We start from the raw sequence: 11,690 nt of genomic DNA, 5'->3' as shown, positions 1-11,690 counted from the left end.
AACACCTAGTATTTCTACTAGTTCAGTGAAATTTGTAGTATGATTTCACTTATCAGATCAGTGAACCGTTTAACTTGAGGAATTGATTGGCAATTTGTAAATAAAATGATAGGATTCACCATCTTCATGATGTTGGATAGTTAAATATAATGTGATGTTAATGTCATTCTAGAAGGTGCACTGTGCAGGTAGTGATGAAATACATGGGTTTTGCTTCTGTTTCAGTTCTCATATTCCACAGGCAGAGGAAGGTGTGGCAATCGAAAAAGAAACTCAACCATCAGAACTAGACAGTTGTGGGATTTGAGTCCATGTCCACTGGGTTGTGAACCAGTTTAACAGTTACACCAATGGCTGTGGACTCTTGAAACTTACTGAAACCCAAACAAAATCTACTGGACCAATAAACTATTTATTTGTATATATATATTACATACATCAGTACAAATACTGTCAAGGCCATTATACAGCTAAGCCAACTATCATTCATATAATTACATGTTCTCATCCATGATCTTAATATTTCAAGAAACTGAACACCCTTCATTACATCCCTCCCAAAAATAACTTTCTATAATCCACAAAAATAAGGCACTAATAGAATCACACATTAGAGTCTATTTAATAAACTTATGGCTCGCTATTGTCTTTCTTACAATGCAACATTTATTTAAGCAGTTTTCCCCCTAAGCTTATTGAAAATTCCACTACACAACTGAGTCACTAATAGTTACACCCTTAGTTAGCAGTTGCTGGAGAAGCATGGTGATGTTGCCAGCTTCTAGTTAGGATCCTTGTGCTTCTGCTTCACTTTGTAGTCAGCCAGAGCAGCTTTAATTGCATCTTCCGCCAACACTGAAACAAATAGAGCCAATTAAACCGTGCAGTTTAAATTCACAAACATCTACTTGATTGAGCCCAAGTAAGGAATTGAGCCAGACATATTTCCCCATCAAATGAACCTGCTTCCATAGCCCTTGATTCCAACCCAACTATTTTGAAGGGAACCAGATTCTGAACTATACAGGCCATATTATGGTTTATATATTCTGCAAAAAGGTCAGACCTCAGACTAGTAGTAGAATGGCCATATGTCTTAATAAAGGAATGAGTTCTGGATGTGCAGCATAAAGAGAGCTTTTTCTGGCCCTTTTGCTCGAAGAACAATTCGTGCCACCTGGGAAGGTGCAGTTTCTGGAGAATTAAACAAGACTCTCCAGCCTCCTTTAAGTCAGTCAATGAGAAAGGAAAGTGTATATAAAAAGACTTCCATTTATATAGCACTTTTCATGTTCTCAATGTCCCAAGGTGCTTCACTGCCAACAAATCTCAACTGAAATAGCCAGCCAGAAGGGAACTTAGTTTAACTTCCCAGCGAAAAGTAGGCAGCGACAATGCAGCACCACACTAAGGTCTTCCAAGAATATGTACATTTTCACATCGTTCACCTGACGAAGGAGGAAGCCTCCGAAAGCTTGTGAATTTAAAATAAAATTGCTGGACTATAACTTGGTGTTGTAAAATTGTTTACAAGAATATGTACCCAAGTCCTGGAGTGGGTCTTGAACTCGAGGTTCTGATTCAGAAGCGTGAGTGCTGCTATTTAAATCCACACTCAGGAAAGACAGCACAGTGAGGTTGCAAGAGCAGTCATAACAAGCAGGTTATATAAACTTACCAACACAAATTTTGCAGCTTTATAGCATTTTATCAACATTTTTGTCTAGAAATAACCAACAGTAATAGTCAAATGCTTTACATGTTTGTGCAACATTCTGCTTTCTGCCAATTTTAAATGGGTTAACTCCTCTGAAAGTGGATAGAGAAAGGTCATATGAACAAGTTCACAATATTGGTAGATCAATGCTTAAGAGTAATTTCTAGGTTTTAACTGTTAATGGCTTCTCTTGCAGTGTCTGCAATATTGCCTCTGGTATGCCCCATGGTTTTATTCTTGTCTTCATTGAAGAAACAATCTACCTACTAGCAGCATCATCCATAAACATGCAATCAGTTTTCATGTGTATGCCAATGATACCCAGCTACACCTCCTCACCATTACTGTTGCTGTGTTGTCCACCTAGCTATTTGGCATCAATTTGTGGATAAACCAGAACTTTCTGCACAACAGTGGGAGACCAAAGCTGCCTACCAGCTGCTGCCTGTGTCTCTTCCCACCCCTCCATCCTGGCTTCTCACAAACTCAACCTGACTGCATAACCTAGAGTTCTTCTCAATCCTGAGAAGAGCCACAAACCCATGTCACCCACCCCCAAGACTCATTTCTTCCACTTCTAACACTGCCCATTTATATAGCGACTTTAGCATAGAAAAATGTCTAACACCCCCGAAGCACCTTTAATCAAACAAAAATGGACGTCGAGCCAAAAGGAGAAGATATTAGGAGGGATGACATATGGGGTCTCTAACCTGCACCCTCCACTCCACTACTGGTGATTGAGCCTTCAGTCACCTCACCCTGTCTGGAATTTTCTCCCCATATCCCTCCCCATCAAAAGTCTTGAAACCTACCTCTTGAACCTGGCCTTCAGCCACCTCCCCCAATTTCTTTCTTACTCCTGCTCAGGTTTGATTCCCCAACTCTGTAGTGCTGTGGGATGTTTTTGAATGTTAAAAGGCACCATACAAATTCAAGTTGTTTGTGCTATCAAACCAATGAGCCACAAGTATTTCCATCACTATAAAATTAATCCAGACTTACTTGAGCAGTGCAGTTTGACCGGAGGAAGGCATAGTTCCTTAGCAATTTCTGTGTTTTTAATCTTCAAGGCTTCATCAACCTGCAATTGAGTGAAGGTCAATGATAGTTTTTTCAAACTGAGGGTGTAACCACAAGGCACAAAAATATAGCAATAGCTTGGTGGGGGGGGGGGGGGGGTGGGGGGGAGGGAGATAAAAGACAACACCCTTAAATGGAAATCTCTGTTGGAGAGGAACAATAACATCTTGGGTAGTTACAAATCTATCCTCAGTGACTGAGATCAGTACTTAGTTTTACTGGTGTTTTAATTTTAAAAAAGGAACATTTTGGTTCCTTGTGATATTTCCATTGAAGTATTTCAGATAAAGAGAGTGTCAAGAGGTACAGATTGATGATTAAGTGTTTTTACCGTTTTTCCTTTCACCCATTCTGTAGCCAGCGAGCTGGAAGCAATCGCAGATCCACAGCCAAATGTTTTAAATCTTGCATCCACAATTTTCCCGTCATCGTCCACTTTGATCTGCAGAAGAGAAACAGCCAAATGTAATTAAGTTGTAATCTTTGCCATCACTGAGTTACCATCTCTACCACAATGCTCAATCTATTTGAGGCACTGACCAGGCAGAATTGTAGCAATCATTCCAACATGTAACTTGAAGGAGATGGTTGGGAAGAACAGCCATGATGCTGATCTTTTGCCTATTGCAGTTTCCCCATGCCAGTACAACAGGCTGGGGATCTCCTCCAAGAGGGGAGGAGATCTGCCTTCAATGTAGTCCTGACCTTTCAAGGAGAAATTGGCTAGAAATATCACAAGGGGCAGGGGAAACACTTAGGAAATGGCACATCTATTAGAGACTGAAGAATTCCAGATCAGTCAAACTAGATGAAACAGGATTGAAGGTTATAGGGATGAAGGAATCCTCTAGAAAACCTATCGCTGTCTGGCACTTAAGTGTTCCACAAAGCCATTCACCCTGTGATGCCAAACCCCAATCCTGATTACGGAGAAAGCAATTCTGCTGCTCACGGGCTTACAACAGTCTAAAGTCTCACAATACCATTGAATGGGACAAAAATGTTCTACTTTATATTAGTACCCATCTCCTAAGACCTTAGATATACATAGGTGGTCAGTCCTGTAAACAATCATGTCAGCAGCTCCTACAGCTGCACCTTAACTATGTCAATCTGCAAAGTCCACAAATCGCACACCATTGGGCAATTGAACAGTAGTGTTTTGCTCAAAGATGCTGGAATACCACTGGATCCAAGCAGCAAGAATACAGGTAGTCATACAATAAGCTTCATTTAATCTTAAGAAGTTTAAATTTAGTAGACATTAATACAAAGGATAAGAGACGCTACATTTTCTGCAATGACAGCATTGTTTCTTGATGGCTGATAGTTTTTCAGAGGTTTGGGCAGGGAATCACCTCCCCCTGAAGTGGGTCAATATTTCCAGCAATCCCTACAAAAAAGGTAAGTTTGAAGACCACCAGCTAAAAATACTACATGGTTCCTGGTATGATGTCTCTATTCTGGTTCCCCTCCAAATTGTGTCTCTTCTCCTGAAAGCACCAACTCTTGCTGGAGTATGATTCCATGGGGGTGAAGCGCTCTGGCACTTTGCCCAAATAGCCATTTTTCCACCTGCAAACCTAGACAGTTCAAATGCGACCCTGTCCTTCCCCAATGCGCACTTTCTAGCAAGGATCATTGGATAGCAAATCAAGTGCAGGAATGAATCCTAGGTAACTTAACTTGCCCAACCCAGTAGCAGAGGCCAACTGTTACACCCTTGCAGAGGTCAGCAAACTCAGCGGAGAGCTAGGTTGAAACCTGGACCCATCCCTGTCCATATGACTCATTTCCATAATGGGCAACAAATTTACCAACTGAGCCATTAAGGAAGTCCCTTTACCACATATATGAAACAATTTTACCTGTAATTTCATGACATCACCACAAGCTGGTGCTCCAACCAGGCCAGTTCCAACATTCTTTGAATTCTTATCCAAGGATCCAACATTTCTAGGATTCTCGTAGTGATCCACGACCTGCACAACAGAAAAAAAATCACAGAACTTGAAAAAATAATTTAACAGTGGTGCCAAATTTTCACCATCAGTTTCTAATCAGTAACATCAAAGTTTCAAAGCCATTTCTAGAGTGCTAGGATTGAAAAGCAGAGAAGTTATGTTAAACTTATATAGAAGCTGGGTTAGACCACACGAAGTATTGTGAACAGTTCTGGGCTCCATATTATAACAAGGATATGGAGGCATTGGAGTAGGTGCAAAAAAGATTTACTATGATACCAGAACTGAGAGGTTTTACCTATCAGGAAAGATTGAACAGGCTGGAGCTCTTTTCTCTAGAAAAGAGGCTGAGGGGTGACCTGATAGAGGTCTTTAAGATAATGAAAGGGTTTTTATAGGATAGATAGAGAGGCGATGTTTCCACTTGCAGGGGAGACCTGAAGTAGGGGCCATGAATAAGAATCACTAATAAATCCAATAGGGAATTCAGGAGAAACTTCTTTACCCAGAGTGGTCATAATGTGGACCTCACTACCACAAGAAATCAGTGAGGCAATTAGCATGGATGCATTTAAGGGGAAGCTAGATAAACACAAAGGAGAAAGGAATAGAAGGATATGTTGATGGGGTTAGATGAAAGAGGTGGGAGGAGGGTCGTGTGGAGCATAAACACTGGCATGGACACGTTGGGCTGAATGGCCTGTTTGAGCTTTACATTCCATCCCTCCGAGGTTCCCTCACATTGTGCAGCATTCTCCAATCGAAAGGCCGACAAGCAACTTTGCCACAGATACCACAAACCATTCCAGGTAGAGAACACAGGCAACTAACCCACTCCAAACATCTAATATCACTAATCTCACTACCACATAGATGAAGTTAGTCTGGACAATTTAGCTATTAATTTCCTCCCGCTCCTCACCAAGTGGAGATAGGTCAAGACTAAAACTTCACTGGGCCAGATTTTGCTATCAAAATAACGGTGAGTCTAATGGCGCTCATCATTATTTATGTGCAAATGGTACAGCAACTTCAGGCGAGGGGCAGATATGCGATTAAACTTAAAGATCCAAAAGTTCTTGTCCGAGATGCGGCGCTCCGCCATTAGCTTCGCGAAAACGGCACCTCACTGTCTGCCTCACTGTTGAAATGCATCGAATGGTGTGAAGTTGCTGTATTTGCACGGTAAATACAAACTAAGCTCACCAGAGAAAGTTAAGCCTTGTCCATTCCAAGTACCCTTTTAATGACCTGATAAGTGTTAATTACTGCCAGTCAACCTCTCTGGCACTGAAAATTAACTACTCATTCCTTCAGGTTTTAATTGCTGTTGGAGATATTAATTTTTTCCTTCATTTTTTCTCTCAATCCAATCTTTCTTTCCCTCTTTCTTTTTCTGTACCTGATTTAACATTGAATTCACCCACTCTAATTTACACTTCCTTTTCAGTCCTTGCACTGTTAATTTCACAATCCTTCAGTCTGATTGGTTAAGGATATATCCTGTTGCTTGCCCTGTTTCCCTCAGTGCGAGCTGATAACATTGCAGCTTCAGTAACTCGCCATGCAAAGAATGTAAAAACTTAAACGTGCAAGGGCAAGTCTAACTAAATGCAGGTGCGTTAGATACCCTGCTACAGCAAAATTTGGCCCATTGTTTGTGGAATTGTAAGTGCATACCCACATCACAAGACTGCACTCATCCTGTTCAATATTATTGATTGAAAGGGGCATTTTCTCCAAGGCCGTTCACCTGAGGAAGGAGGAAGCCTCCGAAAGCTTGTGGAATTTAAAATAAATTTGTTGGACTATAACTTGGTGTTGTAAAATTGTTTACAATTGTGCAGAAAGAAACAGTTAACATTTTAGGTCAATGATCTTTCATCAGAACTGGAAGTTAAAGATTTAACAGTTTTTAAGCAAGTACAGTCAGGCAAAGGGAGTGGGGAGGAAAGAACAAAAGGGAAGGTCTGTGATAAGATGGAAGGCAGGAGTGATTAAACAATGGTGGTGTAAGGCAAAAGGGGTTGGTAATGGGTCAATTGAAGAAACAAAAAGATGGGTCTATAGCTGTAAATGGCAACAGCAGAACCATTACCAGCTCCTGCTGTTAGAAAAAAATGGGAACACTGGTTATGGTTTGAAGTTATTGAAATCAATGTGGAGTCTGGAAGGTTGTAAAGTACCTAATTGAGGTGCTGTTCCAAGTTTCTGAGAGGAGATGTTTTTTCCATCTCGTTTCTGTTCTCAGAACCATCCAAAGAGAATTGATTACATCCTAGTCTACCATCTACAACATTAAGGGAGCAATAGCTGGGCCCTACACCACAAAGTACTAATGTTTGTGACTCTTTCCCCATTAACTCAGAAGTTCCTGCAGATACTGATATTGCACCTTTGTTCCTTCTCTATAGAAATTCTCCAATCATCCAAAGGCCTCTGCCATTTTCCACATCACCCGACAATTCTACTCCCATTACCCCACTCTATTTCCTTACCTTTCCCTGTTCTTTACACCTGCTTTCTACCTCTTCCACTCTTCTTTCTTTGCAATCCTCCCTTCCTCCACCCATCCCACCTACACCCTCCTCTCCAACTCTATTCCCTCCCCATCCAACTTCATCTACCCAATTTTCACTATTAGTAAGAACAGAAAATGCTGAAAACACTCAGGTCAGGCAGCACCTGTAGGATTAATGTTACAGGTCACAGCCCTGACAAAAAGTCAATCACCTGAGACATAACCCTACCTTCCCCCCTCCAGAGGTACTGCCTGACCTGCTGAGTTATTTCCATGATTCTGTTTCTGTTTCATATTTTCAGCATCTGCGGTATTTTACTTCTTATTAACAACTTACATTTATTTTTATTTTTTTTTATTCGTTCACGGGATGTGGGCATCGCTGGCAAGGCCGGCATTTGTTGCCCATCCCTAATTGCCCTTGAGAAGGTGGTGGTGAGCCGCCTTCTTGAACCGCTGCAGTCCGTGTGGTGACGGTTCTCCCACAGTGCTGTTAGGAAGGGAGTTCCAGGATTTTGACCCAGCGACAATGAAGGAACGGCGATATATTTCCAAGTCGGGATGGTGTGTGACTTGGAGGGGAACGTGCAGGTGGTGTTGTTCCCATGAGCCTGCTGCCCTTGTCCTTCTAGGTGGTAGAGGTCGCGGGTTTGGGAGGTGCTGTCGAAGAAGCCTTGGCGAGTTGCTGCAGTGCATCCTGTGGATGGTGCACACTGCAGCCACAGTGCGCCGGTGGTGAAGGGAGTGAATGTTTAGGGTGGTGGATGGGGTGCCAATCAAGCGGGCTGCTTTATCTTGGATGGTGTCGAGCTTCTTGAGTGTTGTTGGAGCTGCACTCATCCAGGCAAGTGGAGAGTATTCCATCACACTCCTGACTTGTGCCTTGTAGATGGTGGAAAGGCTTTGGGGAGTCAGGAGGTGAGTCACTCGCCGCAGAATACCCAGCCTCTGACCTGCTCTCGTAGCCACAGTATTTATATGGCTGGTCCAGTTAAGTTTCTGGTCAATGGTGACCCCCAGGATGTTGATGGTGGGGGATTCGGCGATGGTAATGCCGTTGAATGTCAAGGGGAGGTGGTTAGACTCTCTCTTGTTGGAGATGGTCATTGCCTGGCACTTATCTGGCGCGAATGTTACTTGCCACTTATCAGCCCAAGCCTGGATGTTGTCCAGGTCTTGCTGCATGCGGGCTCGGACTGCTTCATTATCTGAGGGGTTGCGAATGGAACTGAACACTGTGCAGTCATCAGCGAACATCCCCATTTCTGACCTTAGGATGGAGGGAAGGTCATTGATGAAGCAGCTGAAGATGGTTGGGCCTAGGACACTGCCCTGAGGAACTCCTGCAGCAATGCCCTGGGGCTGAGATGCTTGGCCTCCAACAACCACTACCATCTTCCTTTGTGCTAGGTATGACTCCAGCCACTGGAGAGTTTTCCCCCTGATTCCCATTGACTTCAATTTTACTAGGGCTCCTTGGTGCCACACTCGATCAAATGCTGCCTTGATGTCAAGGGCAGTCACTCTCACCTCACCTCTGGAATTCAGCTCTTTTGTCCATGTTTGGACCAAGGCTGTAATGAGGTCTGGAGCCGAGTGGTCCTGGCGGAACGCAAACTGAGCATCGGTGAGCAGGTTATTGGTGAGTAAATGCCGCTTGATAGCACTGTCGACGACACCTTCCATCACTTTGCTGATGACTGAGAGTACACTGATGGGGCGGTAATTGGCCGGATTGGATTTGTCCTGCTTTTTGTGGACAGGACATACCTGGGCAATTTTCCACATTGTCGGGTGGATGCCAGTGTTGTAGCTGTACTGGAACAGCTTAGCTAGAGGCGCAGCTAGTTCTGGAGCACAAGTCTTCAGCACACCAGCTGGGATGTTGTCGGGGCCCATAGCCTTTGCTGTATCCAGTGCACTCAGCCGTTTCTTGATATCACGTGGAGTGAATCGAATTGGCCGAAGACTGGCTTCCGTGATGGTGGGGATATCGGGAGGAGGCTGAGATGGATTATCCACTCGGCACTTCTGGCTGAAGATGGTTGCAAACGCTTCAGCCTTGTCTTTTGCACTCACGTGCTGGACTCCGCCATCATTGAGAATGGCACCTTTAACGTAGTAAAACGTCCCAAGGCGCTTCAGAGGAACAATTATCAAGCAAAATTTGACACCGAGCCATAAGGACAGGTGACCAAATGCTTGGACAAAGAGATGGGTTTTAAGGAGCGTCGGAGGGGAGGAGAGAGAGAGAGAGAGAGAGGTGGAGGGAGGGGAGGAGAGAGAGAGAGAGAGAGAGAGAGAGGTGGAGGGAGGGGAGGAGAGAGAGAGAGAGAGAGAGAGGTGGAGGGAGGGGAGGAGAGAGAGAGAGAGAGGTGGAGGGGGGAGGAGAGAGAGAGAGAGAGAGAGAGAGAGAGAGGTGGAGGGAGGGGAGGAGAGAGAGAGAGAGAGAGAGAGAGGTGGAGGGAGGGGAGGAGAGAGAGAGAGAGAGAGAGAGAGGTGGAGGGAGGGGAGGAGAGAGAGAGATAGAGAGAGAGGTGGAGGGAGGGGAGGAGAGAGAGAGAGAGAGAGAGAGAGGTGGAGGGAGGGGAGGAGAGAGAGAGAGAGAGGTGGAGGGAGGGGAGGAGGAGAGAGAGAGAGAGAGAGAGGTGGAGGGAGGGGAGGAGAGAGAGAGAGAGAGAGAGAGAGGTGGAGGGAGGGGAGGAGAGAGAGAGAGAGAGAGAGAGAGGTGGAGGGAGGGGAGGAGAGAGAGAGAGAGAGAGAGAGAGGTGGAGGGAGGGGAGGAGAGAGAGAGAGAGAGAGAGAGGTGGAGGGAGGGGAGGAGAGAGAGAGAGAGAGAGGTGGAGGGAGGGGAGGAGAGAGAGAGAGAGAGAGAGGTGGAGGGAGGGGAGGAGAGAGAGAGAGGTGGAGGGAGGGGAGGAGAGAGAGAGAGAGAGAGAGAGGTGGAGGGAGGGGAGGAGAGAGAGAGAGAGAGAGAGAGGTGGAGGGAGGGGAGGAGAGAGAGAGAGAGAGAGAGGTGGAGGGAGGGGAGGAGAGGAGAGAGAGAGAGAGAGAGAGAGAGGTGGAGGGAGGGGAGGAGAGAGAGAGAGAGAGAGAGGTGGAGGGAGGGGAGGAGAGGAGGAGAGAGAGAGAGAGAGAGAGAGGTGGAGGGAGGGGAGGAGAGAGAGAGAGAGAGAGAGGTGGAGGGAGGGGAGGAGAGAGAGAGGTGGAGGGAGGGGAGGAGAGAGAGAGAGAGAGAGGTGGAGGGAGGGGAGGAGAGAGAGAGAGGTGGAGGGAGGGGAGGAGAGAGAGAGAGAGGTGGAGGGAGGGGAGAGAGAGAGAGAGGTGGAGGGAGGGGAGGAGAGAGAGAGAGAGAGAGAGAGGTGGAGGGAGGGGAGGAGAGAGAGAGAGAGAGAGAGAGAGGTGGAGGGAGGGGAGGAGAGAGAGAGAGAGAGAGAGAGAGGTGGAGGGAGGGGAGGAGAGAGAGAGAGAGAGAGGTGGAGGGAGGGGAGGAGAGAGAGGTGGAGGGAGGGGAAGAGAGAGAGAGGTGGAGGGAGGGGAGGAGAGAGAGAGGTGGAGGGAGGGGAGGAGAGAGAGAGAGGTGGAGGGAGGGGAGGAGAGAGAGAGAGAGGTGGAGGGAGGGGAGGAGAGAGAGAGAGAGGTGGAGGGAGGGGAGGAGAGAGAGAGAGAGGTGGAGGGAGGGGAGGAGAGAGAGAGAGAGGTGGAGGGAGGGGAGGAGAGAGAGAGAGAGGTGGAGGGAGGGGAGGAGAGAGAGAGAGGTGGAGGGAGGGGAGGAGAGAGAGAGAGAGGTGGAGGGAGGGGAGGAGAGAGAGAGAGAGGTGGAGGGAGGGGAGGAGAGAGAGGAGAGAGAGAGGTGGAGGGAGGGGAGGAGAGAGAGAGAGAGAGAGGTGGAGGGAGGGGAGGAGAGAGAGAGAGAGAGAGGTGGAGGGAGGGGAGAGAGAGAGAGAGAGAGAGAGAGGGAGGAGGAGGAGGAGAGAGGAGAGAGAGAGAGGTGGAGGGAGGGGAGGAGAGAGAGAGAGAGAGAGAGAGGTGGAGGGAGGGGAGGAAGAGAGAGAAGAGAGAGGTGGAGGGAGGGGAGGAGGAGAGAGAGAGAGAGGTGGAGGAGGGAGGAGAGAGAGAGAGAGAGAGTGGAGGAGGAAGAGAGAGAGGTGGAGGGAGGGGAGAGAGAGGAGAGGTGGAGGGAGGGGAGGAGAGTGAGAGAGAGGTGGAGGGAGGGGAGGAGAGAGAGGAGAGAGGGTGGTGTGGAGGGAGGGGAGAGATGAGAGAGGGAGGGAGGGAGGGAGAGAGAGAGAGAGAGAGAGAGGTGGAGGAGGGAGGAGAGAGAGAGAGAGAGGGGTGGAGGGAGGGGAAGGGAGAGAGAGTGAGGTGGTGGGAGGGGAGGAGAGGAGAGAGGTGGGAGGGAGGG

At 46.7% G+C, this 11,690-nt stretch overlaps 1 protein-coding gene across 1 annotated transcript in view; it reads right to left on the bottom strand.

The window, feature by feature from the left end:
• Window positions 1-393: 393 nt before the first annotated feature.
• The window catches only part of iscua (iron-sulfur cluster assembly enzyme a), an 18,772-nt gene continuing 7,475 nt past the window's right edge, over window positions 394-11,690 (bottom strand). The window contains exons 2-5 of the mRNA XM_068006354.1: window positions 4,669-4,784; window positions 3,132-3,242; window positions 2,723-2,801; window positions 394-855 (exon numbers count right to left, since the gene is read on the bottom strand). Of these exons, the coding sequence (XP_067862455.1) occupies window positions 782-855; window positions 2,723-2,801; window positions 3,132-3,242; window positions 4,669-4,784 (380 nt within the window). The 3' untranslated portion in view covers window positions 394-781. The remainder of the gene's footprint in view (window positions 856-2,722; window positions 2,802-3,131; window positions 3,243-4,668; window positions 4,785-11,690) is intronic.

This window comes from Heptranchias perlo, chromosome 25 (assembly GCF_035084215.1).
Source record: "Heptranchias perlo isolate sHepPer1 chromosome 25, sHepPer1.hap1, whole genome shotgun sequence".
Classification (NCBI taxonomy): Eukaryota; Metazoa; Chordata; class Chondrichthyes; order Hexanchiformes; family Hexanchidae; genus Heptranchias; species Heptranchias perlo.
Note: the sequence above shows the minus strand (reverse complement) of the source record. Positions and strands in the feature narration are given on the sequence as shown.